This window comes from Paralichthys olivaceus, chromosome 2 (assembly GCF_024713975.1).
Source record: "Paralichthys olivaceus isolate ysfri-2021 chromosome 2, ASM2471397v2, whole genome shotgun sequence".
In the NCBI taxonomy this organism is placed as follows: Eukaryota; Metazoa; Chordata; class Actinopteri; order Pleuronectiformes; family Paralichthyidae; genus Paralichthys; species Paralichthys olivaceus.
In genome coordinates this window covers 16,217,805-16,243,485 of record NC_091094.1, presented here as the reverse complement: position 1 = coordinate 16,243,485, position 25,681 = coordinate 16,217,805, and the positions used below count along the sequence as shown (strand labels likewise).

Here is a 25,681-nt window from a genome sequence, read left to right as displayed (position 1 = left end):
CACTGCAGGCGTCCAGTCAGTTGCCTTTTGGGGCAGTGTTGTTTTCCAAACTACGTGATGTCACCAATTATTGGACCTAGATTTAAGATGAGCATAGAAACTCCACTTATAGCAAATTAATTTGATGAGAGACATCTAGTGTCAACCTTTGAACGTACATCCTTATGTACAGTCAAGGTCAATTATGAAAGAGAAGGTAATATGAGTTATTAAGCAAGTACATGTGAAAAATAAAAACATAGTCTGACAGGGGCTTACTGTTTGCATTGTAATATTTCACACTTTTATTGGTTTTTGTTTTTGCATCAATTAAACAAATTGAGAGAAAAAGAATATTTGTAACTGTGCTAATAATGAATTGCAACGATCTTCCTTTTAACCAAATAAAATAGACTAAATTAATTGTTTCCAGCCTCTTAACTGGTGTATTTTATGTATAGTAAATTTGAAATTTGGGGATTTTGGACTGCTGGTTGCTGCTGGCTGCAAAAATAAACATTTAAAAATAAACTATTCCTAGAGCCCAACTGAGTTTTACTGTTTTTGACATTTTAGACCAAGTGAATTATTAGTTATTGTGCAGAATCAGAATTATTAGTTGCATACTGATTTTTACAATGTGTTATTCCATGTACCTTCGTTTTTAGGGGAATGTGTAAGATGCCTAGTTTCATACAATGTTTAATTAAAACACATCAATGCTATATTCACATTTTCCTTCCTCCCCCAAAAATCTGCAGCCCACAGTAAGTTTATCCATCTTTGACTCAAGATCACATGGAAACAAATGGTCATTTTATAGACTTTGCAGTCCACATCAGTCTGAAGGAGACACTCCGCAGAATACATCTCTCATCAGTACAACGTCACCACCACTGGACAAGAACCTGTGAACGAGCCAACAGCATTATGTCTCTTTTTCAGCCTAGAAATAACGAGACTAAAACTGAAGGTTAAGGGTAAAAACTGCAGGATATATCGAAATCTTTCTTTCCTGTAATTTGTCATAACCACGTGTTGAAAATGATATCCAATGAATTTATTCTCCATCAGAAGCCCCATGATTTTCACATATGTATTCATCTTAGTACTTTATTTATATTGTGTAAATAACTACGTGACACTGATTTTTATAAATTATTCTCAGTTATTTCATATAATAATGTACTTCTTGAAACAAGCCTATAGGTGTCACTGTTACATTCGTTATGTGACGCTGCTGCAGCTGCTGCTTGAGCTGGTTAAGATTTTTAAAGGGGTAAAGACGCAGCATTTTGACAAAGGAATTTCAGGAGTAAAACGAAATATAAGGTTAATAAAATACCTAAATTGGTTTTGTTTATGGTCTGTACTTGATACAATTATTTGAGATTAGTGACATGACTTGAACTTGATGAGGCTGGCTGGTCTGATGTTTGATGCCATATTATTTGAGGTGTGTGCAGAACACCTGAAAAGATAAAGATAAGTTTTATGTAAAAGTGGGTTTTGTTGCATGTTGCTGAGGGGTGAGAGTCACTGTGACTGAAAACACTTCAGTTTCAGACATGTGTCACATGCCAGCACACGCACTCCGCCCTCCAGACAATGAGGACAAGGGCGTCCAGAGGAAGAGGGTCAGGATCTTCTCCACTCATCAAGACCTTTTATTCTCTATGTTCTTTAGCCAACATGATATAAATAACTCTCTGGTTCCTGAACAATTTCACAAGATCACTGGCTGTATAGAACACCTAATTATCACAGTGTGTTATTTCCTCCGCAATGGAGGTTGTTTTCATGTGTTTATGTGTTTGCTTGGATTATGAAATGACTACTGGACAGATTATCACAAAAGATGGAGAGATGCAGTATTGGTCAGGAAAAAAACCATAAATCCTTTTTCACTATCTTTCATAAGAAGATAGAGAATTATGTTCAATTTTTCTTGATTTCTCTGAGAATAATTTATGTATCTTGATGGCGAAAAGTCAGGCATGCTTAGGGTACTGATAATTATGAGTGTGTGTTTGGTGCAGCAAGGTTAAATGTGGTTTCATATATGGACTCGCAGAGGTATGTATACGATACTGAGTGCTTTTCTGGTTTCTACATCATTTCTAGCAGAGCATCATAACAGGGCATAAAGCGACTGCTTACTTGGATGAGTTTAAAGGCAGTGGTTGATTTCCAGAGTAATTATTCACATTTAAATGATATATGTTTATAAAAATAATTCAACTCTACACATAAGCTAGGTAACTTTAATTAATTGGAAGAGTAGCCTCTGAAAAGATAGCGCCTTTTTTAAAGCTTGCCATAAAAATCATACCTCAGGATTGTAAACAGAGGAGCAGAGTACAAACAAATGTTTGCGGGAGATTTTAAGTGTTTTGTTCCTGTAATGTAATGATGATGTTGTGATATCAGGTGAATTGGAGAGAAGAAGTATATTTTCTCAGAGGGGACAATCATATAACTGCTTCCCCAAGAGAAATACATGTATGTCACTGTCACGCTGCAGAATGGAGCTGGACCTGGTGAGCGTGTTTATGAGGAAATGACAGCAGCGCAACAAACATCAGGGTCTCGTTATACTAGAGTGTGTTTAAGTGTTAAAACACCCAAAGATTTCACAAACAAAAAGACAAAGTCAGATTTTTTGGTATATCTTCATTTCCATGACACAACAGTCTTTAGTGAGGTAGACTAGAACAGGTCAAGAATTCGAAACATTGCTCCTTAAAACTGGTTAGTGAAATGACATGAAATAAATATTTCAATGTTCGTCTTCAGAATGAGGTAGAAGTGGTTACAGAAAATGTACAAGATACAACAAAAGAACAACTGAATCACAAACGTCATAACACTGAAATCCCATTTCTTGATCTTGTGGACAAACTCAACTCCACATACTTCCATGAATAAACAGCGAATAATCAGTCGTCTGTCGCAGCGCGTGGGTTAATGTAGAGCACATTCTCTGTGTGGTATTGAAGAGCATTCAATTGTTGAAGCTAAGCGCTTAAACAATTTCAAAATCTGGGGGTAAGAATACAATATTATATGCTTAACATTATTATTCATCTGTCATTTTTCTTCCTCGGCATAATTTGAAGCAAATTCAGTTTAACCCTCTGATTAAGTTTAAATTTCGTTAATGAACGTGCTTATATTTCCAAAAAGAGGCATTAAAGTACTTTTTTCACCACACTGGTTTTCAGACTAAAATCTGAAGTTGCATCTCAGGCTAAAAAAATCTTACTATTAAAAGGGGAGTCATGCATTTAGGCAGGATTTTGGTTTTGTTTAAGCCTCCAAGGGGCTTCTCTTAACAAAATACAACGGTATGGCACAAGTCATGATGGGATCAAACAGCACAGACTCAAAGAAAGGATTTTAAGTTGTGACTACTTTTTTTCTGACAGTGCACATCCGTCACAATTAACTTCTACTTTCTTCATGGTGTTAATTCACATTAAAGCTAAATTCACGCTGATTGAAACAATACTGACATGGGCAATTGAAGCTGGACACTGTATTAAGACAATAATTGAAGATACCTGTTATAGAGCATGTTACATACTGACGAGCGTGTGTCTTGATATGTTGAATGTCGTCTATCAGGAGTGCTTTGATTTGACTTTTTTTTTTGTCCACAAAACCATTTCCCCACTGCTAACTACACTAACACTTAACATGTTATTCATTGCTCCATCAAAAACCTAGAAGAGAATTACATCTATACAAGAAGAAAATATGTTTCATATATCTAAAAACATAAATCGATGTACATTATATCTGAATTACATTCAACATTTCAGGCCTTGGTACAAAAACCTCGAGTTTAATTCCCCCAGAGCTACGAAGCAGCGTGTGTGTGCGTGCATGTGTGTGTGCATGTGCATGTGTGTGTGTGCGTGCATGTGTGTGTGTGTGTGTATAGTCTACTGTTTGTATCAAAGGCCTTGTAAGTTCATTATTTCCCTGAAGTGTTCAGAGTATCTTTTTCTCTTTGACAAAGCCATGGCTCCATTTTCATCTTGCTCCATAAAGCTCCTTACAAACACCCAAAGGTAATAACATACATTCTTATTTTATCATTCTGAGGTAACAATATTCTTCCTGAGTATTCAATAACACAACTATAAATCATCCTTTCAGAGGCAAAGGTAAAGAGAATGCATATTTAGAAACAAAAAGAAGAAGCAAATCCAAGAGGACAAGCGGGTTGATCTTCACAAAGAAAGTTGTTGGATGTTCTCACCCAGACGCATTTACAGAAATCTGCATCAAACAGGCTCGTACACCTTCAAAGTGAATTTCAGCAGAAAGCAGACTTAAGCGTGGTAATACCTCCACCAAGATCACAATTTTCCTGTGTGTACTAAATCAATGGGTTCGGTGCAGATGTGGTTTAAAGGTAGAGTTGGTGATTTGTTCCTCAAACACTTTAAATCTTTTTTTGTTGAAATCCACTTTATGCCCCCATAGCCATCCATATGTAAAGTCTCCTGCTACCTTTTCCAGGATTACCAACACCAAGCTTTAAATACATTTTTCATTTTCACTATAATTATGATATTAAGGTTATCTGACCTCCTTCTTTCTTTTTATATTTCTACTATAGGAACTAGACAATCGTGTGTAGGATGCTCTACTGAGTGCCTGTCTAGTTGGTTTTTTGGTTAAGTTGATGCATAAACTGGAACAGGTATTATCATTGAGACACAACCGTTGGTTTTAGAAATCTGCACGTAAACAACACATGATCTGCATAAATCCGTATGATGTCATTGTGTGAGTGCAAAAAAACCAAAACATTTTAAGATTAACATTTATATTTAGATTATTTCTCCATTCTTTCCTTGGGTGAAAACATGTTTAAGGGCGTCTTCATGTATGCTATCATGTGATGGTTTGATGAGCAGCTGGGCGTGCTTAAACTGGACAAAGACAAAAGTTGTTGAGCAGTGAAAGAGATTGTGAGCAGGAGGCAGCAAAACAGAGAAGAAAGAAGTGAAGGAAACTGAAAAATAAAGTTTAGGAATATGTGAACGGGAAAAAGCAGGGAAACATTCATTTCTCGAGTGGCACAGGCTGTGTAGTGAGCTGTGTAAAGTAGCAGTGATTGTGCTGAAGACGTTTGGCAATCTAACCATTTCAGTTATTGCTCTCCTTTTTTTGGTCAGAAATGATTTTTCTTTCTGTGCTGTGGTAGAACATATTGCAGTCAAAGGCTGTCACACACACATAACGGCCACAAATAATTACACTGACTTCAAAATCTGCAACATTGCAGTGATGTTGCCACAGTAGCAGAAAGGAAATAAATAGGATCCTGAGAGAAACAGACACTCACACATATAGACTGTCTTAATAATATCCATATAGCGAATGCCTCGACCTCACCCCTAAGACTTACCTCAACCTTACAGGGGCTAAAGGCCCCTGTGAATCTTTGGAAAAAACATGAGTGATGAAAAAAAAAAAAAAAAAGAAAAGACGCACAGGAAATACCTGATGTCTTGTGCCATCTTGTGTTTGTAGTGAAATGAAACCTTTCGTTGATAAATCTAATTAATGCCATTCCCCCAGATATGCCTGTATTAATAACTCTGGTTGCTTTATAAGAGCGAGGGAATCCTCTCCAATAGCGGCAGAGTGTGTCAGCGGCCTCCAACTGGATCCTCAGATCGAGTGTGTGGGGCAGGTATCTTCATAGACATTCTCTGCTGCTGCTGAGGAAAGTTGTGCTCCGCTGATACACTCTCTCCTGCGAGGCCCGACGGTGGGCTGTAGTCCCCTGCCCCGCCATACGGTGGCGACATCAGAGGCTTTCCGGGTTTGTAGGCCTGTGGATCTGAGGCGGGGCCGCTCATATCGTAGCCGTTACCGTGGCCTTTGCTGTGACTGTTTCCGTTGCTGTACTTTCTGTAGCGTGATCCCTCCACCTCTGCTCCCTCCTGTCCTTCCTCCATCTCAAAAGCCTTGCGTTTCAGTGGGGCTCCTGCCTCGGAGCTCCCTCCAAGGCTGTGAGACGCGTAGCTGTAACTCCCCCCCAACATGGTGGGCCGAGGGGCCAGAGGAGTCGGGGCACTTATCCCAGAGGGCAGGTAGGAGGCACTGGGGTGGCTGTATCCAGAGGACAGGCTGGTTTGGGGGTAGCACCCAGGAGGGTAGTTGTAGACAGGAGTGCTGGCGCTGTAGCTGGGCACTAGAGTGGGTGTGGACTGCAGAGAGTGTAGCGTGGCAGGGGGAAGTGCTGCACTGGGCGGAGGGCAGTATCCTGAGGACAGGTAGGTGCTGTTGTAGGCAGGAGGGTATTCTTGAGATGACGGGGCATTGCAGGAGCTAGTGCCACTGTAACTTGGCTCAGATGCCAAGTTGCTGCTCACGATTGTTACACTTCCTGTGGCTGGGATGCCCACAGAGGCAGAACCCACCTTGGTGCCAGTTAGTGCCTCTAGTCCAGGGTAACACTCCATGCTCTGACCCAGAGCCCAGGCCTCAGGTTCAGTTTTCAGGAAGGGTCCAGGCTCTGAGTAGGGCCCAGGAGGGGGGCGGTCGTAGGACAGCTCCAGGCCAGAGTATTTCTCTGCATAGCGCTTCAGCAGAGAAGAAGCAGTTAGGGCTGATATGTCATCACTGGCCCAAGGGTAACCTGTGGGGCCGTAGCCACGGCGAGCCGCTGTAGCGTAGGGATCGTGTTTGTGGGCAGACGGGGGCGAGGTGGTGGAGGTGACATCAAGGTGCTGCTCAGGCCACTGAGATAAGGGGGCAGCGTGCTCCGGAGACCAGTGCATCTTCAACAGACCTAAGGAGATAACCAAAGATGTATGAAATGTTTTAAATGACATGTTTGCAACATTTTGTCTTGTCAAGTTACAGTATTTTGCTGCTTCTAAAACTCAACCAAGCTGAAAGTCAGCCTTCATGAATATTTGCCCTCATAATCACCCTAACAAACTGACTCTCTCCCAGAATCATGTCATCGCTTAACCAGTGCTCTTCCCCACAGTCTCATCCAGGCGGGGAGCAACTGCTCTAATCTTTATATGAAGCCGCCAACATAGCCCCTAGCCTGGTCTCCACGGCGATAAGCCTCTATCAGCCAGCGCACTGCCCTCTGCCTTTGCCTCGCTCACATTGGGGCCATTGTTGTTTCTCTATGAGACTCTTAGTCCACAAAGCCACCCCCACCGAGCGTGTGATCTAATTCGGCCGAATCCTCAGGGGTCTGCTGGACAGGGGTAACGGAGGGAAGGGCCGCTGTGTAGAGGGTTAGGGGGGCAGAGTATTTGTTTGAAAATATCTCACAGACTCTGGACTGACGCAGAAACACTATTACAAGTGAACCGATCAAAAAAAAAGGGTCTAATTCTCAAGTGCCATGTGTGATTCTACAGGCACATTTACACACACAGGGTAATCCACTGGTTTAGTGGTAGTGGGCTTGTCTTTTTGAACTGGCATTAGGCTGACATTCCACGCATTGCAGAGTATTATTAAACTGTCTTGAGCCCAGGCCTGAGCCAAAGGAAGAAGCCATGGCCTTGATTTCACCAGAAATGGTGGACAAATAATTCCTATGGTAGTATATAGTAAGACATGCTCCATGTTTTATTCTCACAGTACACAGCAGTTGCTGGGTAAATGATCCCTCTGTTACAGACACACTGACCTCTATTGTGTAAAAGTGAGAGAACTTCATGATTACTTAAATAAAATATGTTAATTCAACCCTTTTTGTTTTGGAAATAATATTTTAGAGGAATGTTTTTCACCTTATTTTAAACAGATAAAATTATGTTCAATTCAAGATCATGACAAAAATGTGATTTCTTTATGAGTTCAGGTACGATTCAAACAACATTTTTTTTTTCATTATCAACTAGAATGACTCTCAGTAGAGCACAAACTTCCATCAAGGCCCAACAGTCCCCTGATGAAACCACACCACACCATAAATTCAACATATCCAGATTTTTTGGGAATCTTCACCAAATTGTCCACATTCATAAAAATCAGTCTACTAAAGACTCCTGTTTTTTTTTTCTTCATCAAATAAAAAATCAAGAATTGTTCTCTGAGAAATCAATGAAAATGTTGAAAAACACACTATCTCACATTGTTAAGAGAAGTGAAAATAATTCCTGGATCCGCAACAAAATGTAATGGATTCCTGACCCATACCACATCCTTCCACCAATTTTTGTGGAAATTGGTCGTAGTTTTTGTGAATTAATTCACCAGCAATTGGTTTATTGATTATTAATTGACAGAACAGTGGTATACGCTCAGTAACTTATTCCTGGAGACCAAAGAGTCTTGTTTTATCCACTTTACAGTTACTAACTCAACTCTATTCAAGAACCTAATCACAATGGTTGTATTTATCTGTCCAGGTAGAACAGCAATCCAATAGCAGCAGTGGTAGGTGTTGGGATTTATTCCATTATCCCACATATGCACACTTAATCACTTACACGTCTGCTCTGAAACTGTCTATATGTGGATTATTATCAGGTCACATGTCCACTAGGACCACCAGATGGGCCTCTAAATGGTCCACATGTTGATCCCTAAATTAAATGATCCTTCAGCCCAATAATCCCACTCATCCAATCCAGGGATAGCAGAGCTCGTGACCGCCACAGGCTCCACCCAGGATCAGAGAAATCCCTGCGCTCCAGGGAATTCTACCCGAACAAGGTGCCCAACCCTCAAGAGAAAAGAAATGAATAGCACAGACATGGTGATGGGGCTTATGGTATATTCCCACCACACTCCGTACATCATATTAGATTACAAAATGATATCTACAGTAACTTATGGAACCCTGACAGGAGGGTGTTGATGGGTGCATTAACACAGTGTCTGCTCATTTCTCACTGAAAGTTTGAATGGTTACGTCATTCATGTCAATGTCAGAGCCCCAAAAAACTCAGGTCCAACTGGATGTACAGTGGCACTAGCTCCTGCAATGCCCCGTCATCTCAGAATACCCTCCTGCCTACAACAGCACCTACCTGTCCTCAGGATACTGCCCTCAGCCCAGTGCAGCACTTTCCCCTGCCATCCTACACTCTCTGCAGTCCACACCCACTCTAGTGCCCAGCTACAGCGCCAGCACTCCTGTCTACAACTACCCTCCTGGGTGCTACCCCCAAACCAGCCTGTCCTCTGGATACAGCCAACCCAGTACAGTGCCCAGCGACCCCTTGTCAACCAGTCTGTCCATGTTTAAGACAGACATGAAACCAAAGGAAGAAACGTAAAATTATAAATTCATGACTGAAGTGTGATTTTTGTTTTATCCTACTAAATGCAGACATTCAAATGATTTGGGGTAAACTGGTTGCAATGGATATTCTCACAGGTACACTATGATGCAGAATTGATGTATGGATATCACTTAAGCAATTTTCTGCTAAAACTGTGAAAACATGGATGGTAAAAATGAAAGAAAGAGGGGTCCAGCTGCATCTTTTTTGTCAAACAGGTTTTTTTTCAACGTACATATATATTATACAATTGGACCTGGATAATGTTTTAGGTTTGGTGTTGACCATCTGGTGAATTAAAACAGAAGTTGAGTTAAACTGAATGATGTGTCCCTGTCCCTGAATTGAGGCTCTAAATATGATGTTGTATTTTGGAACAGATTGTAAGAGCCCTCTGGGACAAATGTGTGATCTGTCATTAAACATACTATACCCTTATCTAACTGGGCAAATAGTAGATAAATGGTCCTTTTCTTAGCCTGTCTTCATTATACCTTTTTAAAAATGTTAGGTTCAACTTCAGGTATTATGACTACAAAGTAGGTACCACTGTTAATGAATGTGAATGAAGATCTGCTTCTCTGCCAACATAGTGTATCTGTGAGCATAATTTCAAGTGCAGTAAATCACCCTTTGATATCCTTGATATAGAAATGGTACTCAAATTACTTTTAGAAATTTGTAATTGTTGCTTTTTTTCTGCCTGAGCAGTTCTACAAAGATTTCAGATCAATAGAAATTATATCAAATGCATTTAAACAAACATACAATCATATTTCGCTACCAGCATGATAAACAAGACTGTCGCCCACTGGTTGGCTGCAATAACAAAACTAAAAGATCTGAACATTAATCATTATTAAACAATTCTCCAGCCTTGTGGCCGTGTTTGCACATCCATTGAAATCTGGGTGTCGTACACACGCACACAGACGCACACTCAGGGTCATCAGAGTGATACTCACTGGTCATGTTGATTGCGGGCAAGAGCCAATCGCTTGCCGCTTTACTTTTAATCTACTCCTCACACCCCAGATGGTCTCAAATCTATCCAAGACATATCTGAGCGCAGGAATCTAATGCATCTTGAATCCTCATCAAAACTCAATGCAGGAATGTGTAAAAAAAAAACCCTGACTAGGATCACTCTGAGATCAGATGACGAGGGAGTGAAGTGGAGGGTCTGGATGGCTTAAGTACCAGTCTGAGAAAACCAGACTAATGAAGGATTAGAGCACACGGGACTTATGGGAGTGTCAGTGCTTGGTGACAATCCGACAAGAATTAAAGAAGCATCACTGGCCATTCTTACTTCTTATCCCTCCAGTAAGCCAGTAACATAGATGGAGCCTTTATTCCGAGATGATTTAACAACTTCATTTAAAATAAATCTTTCTTGATTATTGTAATGATAATATTTAAAAAATCAAACCATTGCAAATATATGGCTAAAATTGTTCCAATACCAGCATCTCTGATACTGACAAAAATGCCAGGTTGGGCATCAGCGAGTACAAAAATCTATGTACTGAGCCACATCTTAAAAGTAAATTTTCACGCAGAAAAAAAACTGCAATTTTGTTTTGCAGGAAATCACATTTTCATCGCTACTCCAAAACAGCAGTTATGTAGTACTGCCACAGATAAGTAGTTTTTAGAGCGGCAAATAAGTTTTCACTCTTTATATGTATTGGTTTGTCAGAGGGTTTTACCTTAACCAGGTCATACAACAGTGAGAGGAGCTGTTAAAATATGTTATATAAGTTGTTGTTTTTTAAAATACACTGGTATCAGATCAGTACTCGATATCGGCCAATACGCAACGTCTTAATTGGGGAGGGAAAATGGTATTGGAACATCTCTGTCAATGCTTACGGAATTAATATCTGGCTGATTTTGGTATTGGCATTTTTGTGATTTATTTTCTAGGATCGAGTCACTTAATCCACCTGACAAGTTGTCACTTTTCAACTCTGTATCACAAAGTCTCAGAATCAGTATCTGTAAGTAAAAATGGTTTAGGAACATCTCTCATTTAGAGGCATAGTGACTTGTTTGTGTCAGACAATCACTTTTTTCTCTTTTTTGAAAGCCAAAAACAACATTTAAACTCCCCTCTAAAAATAGTAAATACATCTACTTGATACTTATTACTCAAAATAATAAACTTTAAGACTTTAAGGGAGAAAACTATGGTTTCTAACATCATTGCTCTCTTCAAGATCTGACATCTTGTTCTGTTGTGTTTTCACCTGATTTCTGATATTACTGAGGCTGCTCCACAATAAAGCAATTTTAAAGCATTAAATTTAAGATTCCATTGTGCTATTTTCCAGGAAATGTCAATTTCTGGGATTTCTGGGATTGATTAAAACCTCTTATGGTTCCCGAGCACTGCAGCATCAGACATCTGTGTTGAAGTGAGGATATTAGGGAGCAGGCTTTGGGTATTAGGAGGGATGACCGAGGGAGCCCCTAACCCTAATCTAGCATCTCATGTTGGCTTGGGGCTTGAAAACACCCCTCCATTCTTGGCCGTGCTTAGCTTACCAAGTGACAAAGATGAGCACTAAGCCGGCTTGCAACTATGACAGTTTTCCTTAATCATTGTGATTATCAAACTGCCGAGCAGTAAACCAGTGTTTTCGGTTCCGTCCTCCAGCAGTTTGGCTACTGGACACCATGGAAATCAGCAGTGGAGCACAAACATATTACATATGCTGTGTTGTTGCAACACTGTTCCTACAGATGTCTGTTGAAATCCTTTATAACCCTGTTTTAGACTCAAGAATGATGTCACCTCTAAAGACACAGCTTTTGTCAAATGCATCTGTGATGCAGTGCAACATATATTTGCAGAACGTTCACACACAGAGCTTTCCTTGCAGTCCAGACAAGCAAGAAAGTAATTTAAAGTCACATTCCTCACATTCTCCAGTCATACACAATAATCACCCTTCTCGGACATCCACCACCACCACTCCAACCTTCCCATCACTTTACATTTAATACCCATTTGCTTACATGAGAGTTTGTTTATTCTGTCTGGGGTCCAGCTTGACTCACTTTTTATCACTCCTCCCTCCAGCACTTCTGCATAAATCAGATCTGATATTCGTGTTGGTATCTTAATCAAGAGGTTGTTCCAGGAACAATTTGCAGACTGTTACCTTCAGAACCTGTGGTTTTAAGAATGTATTTATTTACAGTTCTCGCAAGCAAGTGATGTCATGTTTATTTCACATTTGTTTCTTCAAACTAACCAGTAACAATTGTGGTGAAGGGAAGGTTTGAACTGCAAATGGCTTCACCATAGACAGTTTATATAACATTTTTGAAAAGAGCAAGGTTACATAAGAGCAGGAGATGGAAGGGAAGGAAACGTTTTAAGTTACATAGATGTGGTTACATATTTGAAGAGGTGCATATAAGCTATTCTCATCTCCCTGAACCAAAAGAAACAGCACTGCCTCCTGCAATCTGACCAGAGCAGGAGGTGACGTATAATTACAGTGCTGCGATATACACAGCTCCTTTTACTCTCCTGTCCATTTCAAGACAGAAATAGATACTACATGGCAACGAGGGTGACCATACAGCAAGATACGCAGTTCATATGTGGGTGTGGGTGTGTAAAGCAGGGAGTGGGGTGCCTCTAAACAGCAGCCAGTTCGATCCAGTAAAGAAATGGACTAAATGTGACCCCCCCCAGCTTCCACTAAAACCAGTTTCAGCACTAGAGCCTTTCCTTCATCATCAGTGTTACCAGAATGGAATATACAAAAAAAGAATCTGGTGGATTGTATTGCATGACTACATTATTTTTTTGCTGTCAAGAAAACACAATGATGTCAAGTTATGGGTGTTTTCTGTCCATCAGTGGAGGATGGTCCAACTTGTGGTCCACTGGTCAGTATGAGTAATTAGACGTTAATTAGATGAAAGTACATGTGGGGGAAGGGGCTGCCTGGAATGGGATTTGGGGGTGGTGAAGCATCAGAGCTGCTGCCTGGCCGGCCGGTTGGGTTGGGGAGTGGAAAAAAAAATCACCCTTACTGAGAGCTCCTCTGTTAGTGCTTTTACTCCACTCACAATAAACAAAAGGCTTACATTTCCTGAGGACACACACTCACACACACACACACACACACACACACACACACCAAGATGCACTCCTGCGTTGTTGGTTATGGTGCAGTCAGTGTTTAGCTTCAGCTGGCTGAGGGATTTCTTAGTCATCTATCGGATGAGTCAGGTTGCTGGAATGCCAGGAATCTAACCTGGGATCTATTTACAAAGCACATATCCTCTCCTTACGCTACACAGACACAAACTGTCCACTACCAGGCTACAGGAAGAGAGGGAGAATGTAGAGAGACAGAGAGCGAGAGAGAGGGAGGGAGAGAGAGAGAGAGAGCATGCTTTCTTACTGTGCTGATAAATGATCCTATCAGCTGTTTGCACATTACAGGCTCATTTGTATTAGTTAAGAGTTAGTTCACACCAGTGCCCAGAAGATCAATACAGAACAAATCAGAGCAGAAATGGTATATTAATCAACATGGAGCCCTTCATGGCTCCTGTTGCACTGGACGATGAACTACACACATACAAACCAACCCGCTATCGCTGTGCTTCGAGTGTACAGAGTAGATCAGGGTCACATTGTTATGTAAGCAGAGACCATAGTCTAAAGCATGAAGGAGGACCCCCCCCCCACACACACACACAATTTCCCCCTTCCCCCTTCTCCCCAACAGGCCTGCACGCCTCACCAGGCCACGCTGCTGACAGCCAATCAGCTACTGTACCATATCTGAATAAACTTCCACACTTATCCCTCACCTTCACGAGTCGTTTCTGACAACACATCACGTGACGGTGACACATGGCAATGAGTGTGCACATAGATTTTTCCGCGGCACTCACATTCAATGGAATTGATTTATCTCTGAGCACCGCTGAGTAACAAGTTTGCTTTAGAATTATTTTGCTCCCCTCGTTAAATTTCTTTAAATTTTCTTTCCCTCTGATTATAGCCACAGTCTTCCTCTTGTGCTTCACTATGTGCTGTGGTAAAAGACAGGACTGTGTGTTTGACCCTGTGTGGTCAGTTCTCCCCCTCCCCCACTCTTTTAGCTCACACACATGTGGCAGAGGCTGGCCCCCTCTCTGCTTATTGTGTCCACTCATATATCAGGCTGCAGCTGACCAGTCCCCTCCTTGCGTCCTCTCCATCTGCCCTTCACTTTGCTCTTTCTCCGTCATTTCTTGTTCACCACCAGCAGCAGCAGCGCAGCTCTTTACTATGACACCTAATGAGAATCTGAGGTGTGCTACAATTTGCTTAACAAGCTTTCATGATTACTATGGTGGACTAATGAGTGTGTGTGTAAAGGTGGAGGGCGATGTGTTTTTATGTGTCCCTCAATGCAGGACTAATGAGAGGTTGTTGACACCAGGTTACTAAGAATCTGGCTTTTATTCACAGGATGGCTTCACCCTGGAAACTGACAAGTGAGAAATGGCCACAACTGCTCATTCCTTTCTTCCTGTGACACACTGCCGTCATTATGGACAGAGCCTATAATGAGGTGTCGCTAACTGTGATTACTTGTTTGCTTGTTTGTTTATGGTAAGACATTTGTGAGACCTGACAAGAACATGCACAAATAAAGCCCAGCATTGGATTAAGTTCCAAGTTTCCATGGGAAGAAATCTAAAGTGACACTGACTGAGTCTTTTTGAGGAAGGAATGTGGCAGGCCCACGTTACTAAAACTTCTGTCTCTGTCTACTCCAAAAACTCTCATTCTCACGTTGTCCATTTTGTCTCTGTGTTTCATTGTATTGCTCTTTGGAATACAAAATGCATGTAGAAGTAAATCCCTGTTGCATTATTCCAATCAGGTTAGTGTTGTAATCCTAGTAAAGCTCAGCCTAATCAATAAGCCCAGGCAATCAATAGAAGCATATTCATCAGCCTGGATAGCAACCTCTCATGATTAGCATATATACAAACTGACACCGTTCTGCGATGTGTCAATGAGATTTATGGGATTTCATCTGCAGAACATATTGAGGTCGCTCAAACATCTGCCAAGTGAGATAACACTCAGACACACACTCAACACAAAATGTTGCTAAGTTGTTGAGGTTCATGCTGAAGGGGAAATCTGAAGCAGACAGTTCATGTAAATAGTTTTTATGAGTAACGAGAAGTATATACATGAAGATGTTATACAGGCATGATTGTGCATATGTTGTTATAAACATTTTATGCATCCAAATTTCTTAAAGAAAAGATTGAAATACCCAGGGGGCTCCACTGAGCTCGTTCAATATGTTTTTCCTAGGCTGTAGGTGTCTTATCACAATTTTTTTTTATATATTTATGTGGACAGGCTGGAAAAACAGACACTGAACCCATTTCTGTAAAATTCCTCAATGCAAAGCCTGGAGACACAGCTGCTAAATCCATTAGCATATCTGCCTTCTCAACATGACTTCTCAGAGACCCCCCCCCCCAGCCCCTTGCTTCCCTCTACACAGCCACAGGAGATGAGTCCTGGACAAAAGAGGGGTCAAAAGATAAAGGTGTGAAGGAAACCACACTGGAGCCCAGCTGGGTCAGGGTTTGCGCATGTATCAGATCTTATGAGCCCCGTTTTGGGAAATGATACATTAATCCAACATCCAAGCACAGGGTGTGTACACACGTGTAGATAAAATCAGTGCACACTTACTGTAAGGGGTGACAGGACTGAGCATTCTGCAGCCCTGGCCCCCAGGTGAAGAGGAGAGGACTGGGTCCACTTGGTGCTAGTGAGAGCCCAGCTGCATGCTCCGGGACTTCCCTGGGCTACTGCTTCTCCTGCTGCTGCTGGCGGTGGTGGTTGTGAGGCTGCTGCTGGCTCGGTTAGTGACTGGCCTCCTGCACCCCTCCATGGTTCATCTCACACTTCAACGCTGCTCCGACACGCTGCCAACTGAAAAAAGCACACATCCCAGCATCAGAGCCAGCAGACACCACGTAGTATGACTTGATTGTATATTTTGATTGACGTCACTCACAGCTAGATACTAGGACATTCAAGCAGTGTACAAAAAAAGATCTCACTTTATTGCATCAATTCCTTTTAAGAATAAACTATACTGTCACTGTGTGGAAATACTTGCAGAAAGCATCTTATATTGACCTGATTGTTTCTCGTGCACTCTGAGTTATCTTGCTTTTGCTTTTCTCAGCGTTCCCATGTGTCTATATGTACATGCACATTTGCCTGCATGTGTGAGGGGGGCTTTTACCCTCTGACCACTCAACCGCAAGGCCAGCGAAGACAAGTTTCTAATTCTTTGAAGCCACCCACGTTTCAACACATACTACAAACCACAACAGCAAAAAAGAACTTTGTACTCTCTGCAGGACATGGGGGGGTTCTCCCACACAAGGAAAAAAACATGAAGAATGAGTGTGTAAGTTGACATATAGAGGACAAACTAATGAAGATGTCATGCATATGTGTAAAAAGAACAAACTATAGCATGTAGAATGGGAAAACACATAGAAGAGGTCATATCACAGATAGAGAGAATGGAGAAGAGTGAACAAGACAGGAATGTGCAAGAAGCAGCAGAATCATTGTCATTGCTGTTGAACGGAGATAAACACAATCTTTTTGTTCAACAAGTGAGTAAACGGTTACTGACCTGATCATGCTCTGCTCAATGAGTGGCTCAATTTGGAAAGTAATCCACTACTATTCCACAAAGTAAAACAGAGGGAGCCTACATGAGCGTCTCTGTGAGTGAGTGTGTGTATGTGTGTGTGAGGCTTCTACTCGCTTCTGGGACCCTATCCTTTGCTCCTACCCTCCCTCGCTCGCCCTCCAGCTCCCTTCTCCCTCCCCCCTCTCGCTCTCTCCCCAGCCTAGTGACAACAGAGCAGCACATACATCCCCTCCCCCAACCACACCACCCCTCCCCCTGTCTTCTCCCTCTCTTTTGTTAAAACTATTTCAGCAGGAAGGGAGAGAGAGGGAAAAAGTGACCTATCATGCAGTGTCAGAGAAGAGCTCTCTGTGTGTGTGCATGGAATTCTGCATGCGTGCTCCTGAATGCATTTGTGTATGATCTTATTTGCATGGGGTTATGACTGTTAACTTTCAGTGTGATGGATGAGCATGCAGGACACATGCTTGTGAGAAATGGTGAATTTTCTCCTTCACTGATCACATGAGAAGTTCAGTTATTATCAATGACTTCTATTGATCCGATACATTGATCTCAGTGTTTTTTGGGAGGGTGGGGTTGAAACAACCAATTCCTGTGGCACCCCATCCCCCTACCTACACTCACACATACACACACCAGCCTGCTCACATACATGGGCAGCAGCAAATGACCTCCACATTGGCCTCAAACCTTAAGTGGGTTAATTTCTTTACCTGTGATTTATCAATCAATCTATTATTAACTTTTATTAAATCACATGCCCATGCTGCTTATTTTCCTTTTTAATCTTCGTGGCTTATTTAACAACTTCCCTCAAGCACTTATTTTTCCCTCTAACACTGGTCCCTCGTACGTATAGAAACACAGCTGTGGTTCTGCATTTAGAGTTATGGTGTAGGCGGGACAAGCTGATCTGCTCCTCATGTTACTCTGCTGTAAACACTCAAGGCAATGCAGGACACACACACAGGCACATGTTTGACACTTGCAAGCCATGTCTCAGAAAGTGGCCATTAATTTTGTCTTATTAGCCAATAATCTCACCACTATGATTACAAAGCACAGTTTTCACTAAAATGACCACCTCCCTGCTCCGTAACACTGATTGTACAGCACTGTGTAGTTGAGATTAAGCTCATCTGAGCCACCGGTGGACTCATATTATTGAGTCCTATAAGAAAAAAATGTTGATAATAATGGAGGTGCAGGCTTGCTAAAAGAATTTTCATCAGGTGACTCAGAGGAGTAATGGCTGATGCAGCTCTCAGCTCGTTCTCCCTTACATGCTTTGCTGACGGACACTGAAAAAAGAAAACAGCCACGCTGTGATTTTGCAGGCGAGGAAACAATACATCTAAACAATCCCAAATGTGCTGCGGGGGGCTGTTCTTTTCATTGTAGAAAAAGGTAGGCTGCTTGATACGTTCTCATTGCTGAGTTGAACCCCCCCAGATGTGGTCTCTCGTTATGTCAGAAACACCTCTGCATGTAAAAGCAGGTCACTGGGACAAGCGGAGGGACAAAGGGCAGCGCGTGTGTTAATGACAGTTGGACAGAGAGGTGCGGCTATTAGCAGGTTGGAGAGCACGTTTCCTGGCAGAGACAGAAATTTCCTTTACAAGTCAACTACTGGAAAAGATGTAGCACAAATACACACAGGAAGGCAAATTCACACACACACAACGGTTACGCTAGAAATTGGTCATGGTAACTCTAAGCCTGGGTCCCTATGGCCCTGTGGGTGGGATAGGTCACATGATAGCACCCCAGAGAAGCTCAGCTGTTTGTCACTCTAATTCTGTCTCAAGCAGCTGAGCACTGGCCCTGCTGCTCCACTGAACTGTCCCAGTACCCATGTGTGTGTGTGTGTGTGTGTGTGTGTGTGTGTGTGTGTGTGTGTGTGTGTGTGAGTCGGAACAGGGATAGGGGTAAATGACAGAAGATAAGTCCCTATCTGCTCTTACAGAGGGAAATAGCTGGAATACAAATCAAATTCCCCCTGAATGAGACAGAGAGAGAAACATACATACATGTGTAGAGAGAGAGAGAGAGTGGAGACAAAACAGGAACAGGAAATCGGTCGAAAAAGCAAAGGAAACATGGGTATTGTCTCTCACAGGCGATGTCAATGTCGGCACGCTACTGTGTTTGTATTTAAAGGATGAGGCTGGAGATGACATGTTACTGTATAACAATGAACATGTTACTGTAGTTTATTTTGAATTAGTCCCAAATACAACCTATTGCTTTGCTTCATCAAATGTGTATTAATCCACAGCTGAACGTAGTCTCCAACAAACACACCGGATTAAGAACTCACTCACAAGTGAACAGTTCTTCTGGGAAATGACAGCTTTAAAACAATAAAGTATATATTTGTGAGTCATTTTTAATGATTTACATTTTCTGTAAAAAAAATGGATGCAAATGCATTGTTGTTCTATTTTTTTAAATTAATTAATGTACTGGAGACAAGCTAATGCTATGGTGAAGGAGAGTTTCTCAATTATAATATGAACATTCTTTATGAGGATGTTTCTGATTATTTTTTATTTTCATGGTTGTCTTCTCTGGGAAACAATATTGACTCCAATTCACCTGCTGAAGATAATCAATAAAAAGGAGCAGAAAAGCACATTGGTACACACACACACACACACACACACACACACACGTATGCTATCTCCTGTGTTTCTCATCAAGTGCAGAATGTCAATTAGCCAGCCTCACAGTCAGAATATTGTCTGTCTCTTCAAGGTTAAATAGCACCTTCGTCCCAGTGATTCCAATGACAGCAGAGACTCAATGTCCACAAGAGGCTTTAACTGTGAAAGTGAGCAGACATTGTTTTCTATGTAATTAATGAAACAGCTGAAACCACTGCATGCACACACACATGCATGCGCTCTCCCACTCACAAACACACACATGATTGCACACCACACACATAGAGCGCAGTGCTCCATGTTGGAGTGGCTTATTGTTCTCTCTAGTATAGAGGACACAATATCCAAGTCTGCTAATAGAGGTTAGATTAATTGCTGACAAATCTGTATTCAGCAGTTCCCTTTCTCTCTGCTTGACAGATTTATGACAGAGATTGATGGAGGGGAGGGAAGAGCCGAGAGCCGTCTGTGTTCGGTGAGAAAAGAGGACAACAGCTCACTGAGTCAAAGAGAAATGAAGAAAACAAAAAAAGAGAATAAAAGACAAACAGGGATTGTTGTGGTTGGATCTTGCGCACATCCAACAATTTTGTCTTTGAGCTTGTAGAAGGCAGACACTAGAATAAATAGCTCCAAAAAACCATTGTTGACTTTTTATAGGGGGACATCACTCTTTAAGAGGAATAGGCTTTTTTACAGCAGACATTTTAACCATCCTTTTTTTATGACATTCTTATTTCATTATTTATTATTTGATTACATTTCTTCATACCTGAATTTGTTTCAACCCGTGTAAGCTTGTGCATTGTTACTTAAGTTAAATATACGATCTAATTTTTATTTTTGTTTGTTAAGCGTATAAAAGTAAAAAAAAATCATCATTAAAAAAAGGAAAAGCACTAGTATCATTAACAATGGCCAAATTAACAAAACTGGGAAACCAAGGCAGCTAAAGGGAATTCAGCCAACATTCAAGTTATTATTTGTAAAAACTATGTTTGTTACAATGTCTTTTGACAAACTGCATGATTTAGTCTACTGCCCAAAGTAAAATCAACATTTAGTTTGAGCTGAACAAAAGGAAACCACAAGCTTAAGGTGTTAGACACAAAGACTATTTCTTGGATTTGAACAGTTAAAAGGCTTCAGAGGAGCCTCGGAGGAATCTCTTTCCGACACCAAGCTAAGCTAAACGGCAGCTAACTTCATTGTGTTAACAAATGAAACACAAGAGTACTGATCTTCTCATCAAAGTCTCAAGTAAACAAATGAGCATATTATCCTGAATTGTGGTGTTACATTGGTATAGATGTTTCCATTATTGAACACGTGTGCAACTGATAACACAACTCTCTAAACCAGTTTATGAGCTAAAAGGTTTTTACTGAAATCCTGCAGCACTATGTCAACGACACAATCCAAGCTAGAAGTGCAGCTAACACGAAATATCTGTAAATACATGGAAATTGTAGTGTTTGGATCGTTTGATCAAAGAATCCATGTGTGGAGCATGTTTGGAGCTGTACATGTGACTCATAATGACAGTGAAGTGGGACGTGTGATTCACTTGAATTAATTCCACACATCTCGTAGACACGACAGGACACAGTGGAAAACTCTCACATGTCCCCTCGTGGAACTTCGTTGGAGCAGGGTGTGGACCAGAAGTTTCCTCACGTGACCGTCGGTGTCACATGACTTCATTTCTTCTTGCGTCGAGTAGAAAGTCTTTTCTACCGGAGTCTGCATGGTGCACATTTTACAACACAACTCAGATGATCTGAACGAAGAATCCTTATTCATCGTTTCATTTATTTCAGGCGGAAGCTGGCGTCACCCATGACGAGTTCAAGGACTGTTGGGAAAGTTCGATACATTCTTCTGTTTTGTATATTGTAAACTTCAGAGGGGTCACTAATAATGGCTGCACTCCACTTAGGTGGCTCACCTGCTGGGATGAAACAGATCAAAAATGATTATAGTTAAACATTTGTTTTTCCTACTATGAAAATCTCCCACACAGACCAACTCGTGACACGTGGTTCTGGATTAAACTCAGATAGTAGAAGAATGACAGTGAAAGCAAACTAATGGACACATGTTTAATGCTGACTAATGTTAATACTGACCTGTGTTTATTCATTCTGACGTTTGTAGCAGTTCTATTATTATCTATTATATTATTATATATTATCCAGCTGCAGTTTGTTCACCCTCCATCACAAAAAGCACATGAGCACAAGAGTGTTTGAATCTAGGAAGAGAGACATTGGGGCCAGTGTTCCTCCTCAGCTGATTGGTCCTTAATGACGCTGGACCCACATGAACACACAGTGAATATGAGGCTTATTTTGACTGTAGAAAAACATATAATCGTGGAATCAGGAATCAAATGCAGATCAATGGATCAGGTTGATGCTGCAGGTCCGAGAATTTTTTTTTTTTTATCTTTATTACTCGCAACAGAGATTAGGAACAACATCAACAATAAAACCTGTTTCAAAAACAGAAACAAAGAATACCTTTTAAAGCTAGGGGATAACTGAAAGTGAAATAAAACATACAATATTTAAATTCTTACAAGCTGGTATAGTTTCGAATGCTTTTGTTTTTTGTAGAATGTCAAATTGAATCAGCTCATTGTCTGAACTGTCTGCTCAATGCAACAAAGCACGACGAATTTAAAATTTACGAATAAGAGATTTTGCTATTTTAATACGATTAATCACGTGTCTTCCTGTGTCAATTTTCAATTAATTTGCTTAGTAAAAACTTTATTTATATCGCACTTGTCAACACAAGTACAAAGTGCTGCACAACAAGAAAACAAATGGTTGAACTACAGAAGGCAGTACATAAATAATAATGATAATAATCATCATCATCATAGAGACCAAACAACACATTTTCCCCTGACAAGACAAGGCCATCGTCAGTAAATTCAATTGTAAAAACATTTTGCAGATAAGTCTGTTCCTAAATTATCCTGTCAACCTTCCCCTCTTCCACATGATGTCACAGCCACCAGCTCACCTGATTGGTTCACTCTACAGCCCGCCAGCTGTTTGTAATCAGGAGCATTTTTGGGGAGTAAGGATCACATGACACCCTCAGGGCACACACAGATGCACACACACTTGCACACACAAATGCACACATATACATATACACGCAGAGAGCACAGTGCATCTTTAACCTCACACCCCTTCCCACAGGCTACCCCTTTGCAGTCAGGATCACCTCCAGATGTGCACACTGTGTTTTCACCTCAGGATAAAAAGCAGGGGAAGGGGGTGCAGCACAAATGGAAATGGAAACAGATTCAAGATGCTGGGAGGACAGTGAAGGAGTTGATGTAGGTTTGTTCTCATGCAGTTACTTCTCAGGTTTAGGCATGTGTGCTATCTGCTTAAAATGATGAAACAAGCCAGAATTTAGATAAATACCAGGAGGCCAAACTCATCTTATATCAGGAGGCCAAACTCAATGTTGGGACTCTGCTGCCTTCTAGTGGAGCAACTCATAACAAACATCAACGCACACGTGAACAAATAATATGTCACTTGGCACTTTATAATAAAAAATGACCCCAAAAACATGACGTTGTATTAGAAATTCTAGTGTCCAAGCTTTAGGTAATGAATCTCTTACTTATTCTTTTCTTACACTGTAAATTATCTTTTATTCTGTACCCTTCACCACCTTTATTTACAATCTCTGCATGACACACTTGTGTAAGCATCAACACTGAACGTCCAAGGACAGGACAAGATGAGATGACCTGAAAGTGTGGGCCACCACCAAAATATTGTTTCTGTACTCAAAGTGTTAACAATGCATGACTCGGTGTTATGTGTGACCCATCTAGCAGGTACAAATCATTGATATTCCTTCTTTACTTTGCTCATTTTCACATCTCATGGACGTGGTCGTGTTGTGAGTCCATCTGCAGGAGCCAAATTAAATGTCACAAAGGCGTTGCTCGTCATTCAAACGAAAATGACCACCAATATGTTATATATATAAAAAACGGACATTTTCATTTAAACAGTATAGGTATTTATTTTCCATTAATCAAAACTTAAATTACACATACATATAAAACATGTATAATTCCTTTGCCCTGGACTAATCGTTCAGTGGTTGAACGGACAAGGCTTTGCTCTTTCTATGGCTCCAAGACTATAGGAATAAGTTTACAGCAGTCCAGATGTTCTTTTCCCTGAAATAACATCTGCTCTCTCTCTCTTTCTTTGACCGTTCTCTTGAAACAGATACAGGTTTTAGTTCATTAGGACACAGCCTCACACAGTTTTCACTTATATCAACACATAATAATTGAAATAGGCAGGTGAGGAGACAAAGGTCTCTTGCTGTATTTTTATATAACAAAGACATTTGTCCAAAATGAGTCACAGTAAGAATTTTTTCCGGCAGCTTTTGCCTCATTACTGACGTTTAAAATGTCTGTTTTTGGTCAGATGTAAGGTCAAAGGTCAAAATGATCAGCACTACAGGAAATGGTTATGTATTCTGTGACAGGCACACATGTACAGCACATATATTTATACACACATACGTCTAAATGTATGACCACTTGTGGTCACGTGTATATATTGAAGGCATTTTATTTTATGTTTTTCACACATTCACATATACATTAATGAGTTGAACCTCAACGTTAAGACACATGTTGTTCATTACTTTAACGATCACTATATAAATGATGTATTCTGTTACAGCACATTCATGGTCATTGACACGAGATGTTTAAAAGTGTTTTTTTTTACAATTTGGTCAATCCCAGTGTGGAAGTATTTTCAGTTTATTCCTTAATTTACAGCATTTTCAGTATTTTAGGCTTTGTATATATATATGTACACAATGGATAATATTTAGTCATGCTGTTCCACAGTTAATGATGGGTCCTCAGACACATGATGAGCATTCATTCAAAACTCTGTCAGAGTCAAAGCAGATGTGTGACAGTAAAAACACTGTATGAAACTTTCATTCATGTCTTGGAGGAGGTTTTACTGCATGTAAGGTTAGTGATAGATTACTGCACTTGTGCAGATTGCTTTAAAGTCACTTGAAAGGAAATGATGGGGACTATGTTAGGAAGCCTTGAGAATGATTATACTGTATATAAAACAATTCACTAATTGATATCTCATTAGACAGTACAACAAGGACATTATAGATTAGAAACAGGAGAAAATATTGATAGCAGTGGCGGATAGGATTTTTCTGGGACCATAAAGGGGCCACAGTTTACAGAGGGAACAATTATATGTCAAACATCCGTGTAGATTTTCTGATTCAGTAAGGTGCATTTATTTAATTCCCTTTTAGTGTTGTTAGCTCTATAGATTTGAGCAAAACCACACATCACTGAATATGTTTTGAAAATGATTCCTTGTTTAAGAACAATGTGTTCTGCTAGTAAGTGACTGGTTTATTTAAAAAAAGACTACTGATAGGGGCACTTCAGGGACCAATCAGACTTGGGGCCAGCACCTCCTTTAATGGATCAATTTTTAATAGATTACTTTATTGAATCACTGCAAATGTACTTGAAAGTTTGGGGAAATTGTTTTTAGTTTCAAGTAATTTAAAAGGAAACAATGTAATTTCTATAAGTTAACAAATATTTTTTCTTATAAATCGAGAAATAGTGGAATTCAGTAGCAATGAAATACACATTTAATCTGATCAACAACCTCACTTGACCTGGAATGATCAGTGAAGCAACGCTTCAAGAAATTGCTGTGTAACTAACTTTTTGCTGCTAATTTCTTACTACTTATGCAACAGTTAATACTAAATTTAGTTTATTAAAATGTTTATTAAAAATCAATGGATTCTCCAGCTTCTCCATCGACAATAGAAGGATGTGACAATCAGTTTATTAGACAAATTCCTGCTGTCTGCTGTCTCTCCATGTAAGATCAACCTGTGGTGGTATTTTATAGAGTTCATTCATTAAACCATTATTGACGCGCTGCATTCTTCA

At 40.5% G+C, this 25,681-nt stretch overlaps 1 protein-coding gene across 2 annotated transcripts; it reads right to left on the bottom strand.

Moving 5' to 3' along the window:
• Positions 1-2,632: 2,632 nt before the first annotated feature.
• LOC109629361 (fidgetin-like protein 2) lies at positions 2,633-17,154 on the bottom strand. Of its 2 annotated transcripts, XM_020087075.2 has the most exons (3): positions 16,976-17,154; positions 16,012-16,254; positions 2,633-6,796 (listed from the first exon to the last, which is right to left on the bottom strand). In XM_020087075.2, the coding sequence occupies exons 2-3, from the start codon at positions 16,034-16,036 to the stop codon at positions 5,649-5,651; spliced, it is 1,173 nt and encodes a 390-aa protein (XP_019942634.2). In that variant the 5' UTR covers positions 16,037-16,254; positions 16,976-17,154; the 3' UTR covers positions 2,633-5,648. The 2 variants fall into 2 exon arrangements, with proteins under 2 accessions (XP_019942634.2, XP_069395057.1); XM_069538956.1 differs by lacking the exons at positions 16,012-16,254; positions 16,976-17,154 and adding an exon at positions 10,232-10,446.
• Between the last annotated feature and the right edge of the window lie 8,527 nt (positions 17,155-25,681).

Coding starts and splice junctions, on each gene's coding strand:
- LOC109629361 (XM_020087075.2), bottom strand. CDS start 16,036: ATGCTCAGTCCTGTCACCCCTTACA. Junction 6,797..16,011: donor CAGTCCTGTCACCCCTTACA/GTAAGTGTGCAC, acceptor TTATCTCCTTAG/GTCTGTTGAAGATGCACTGG.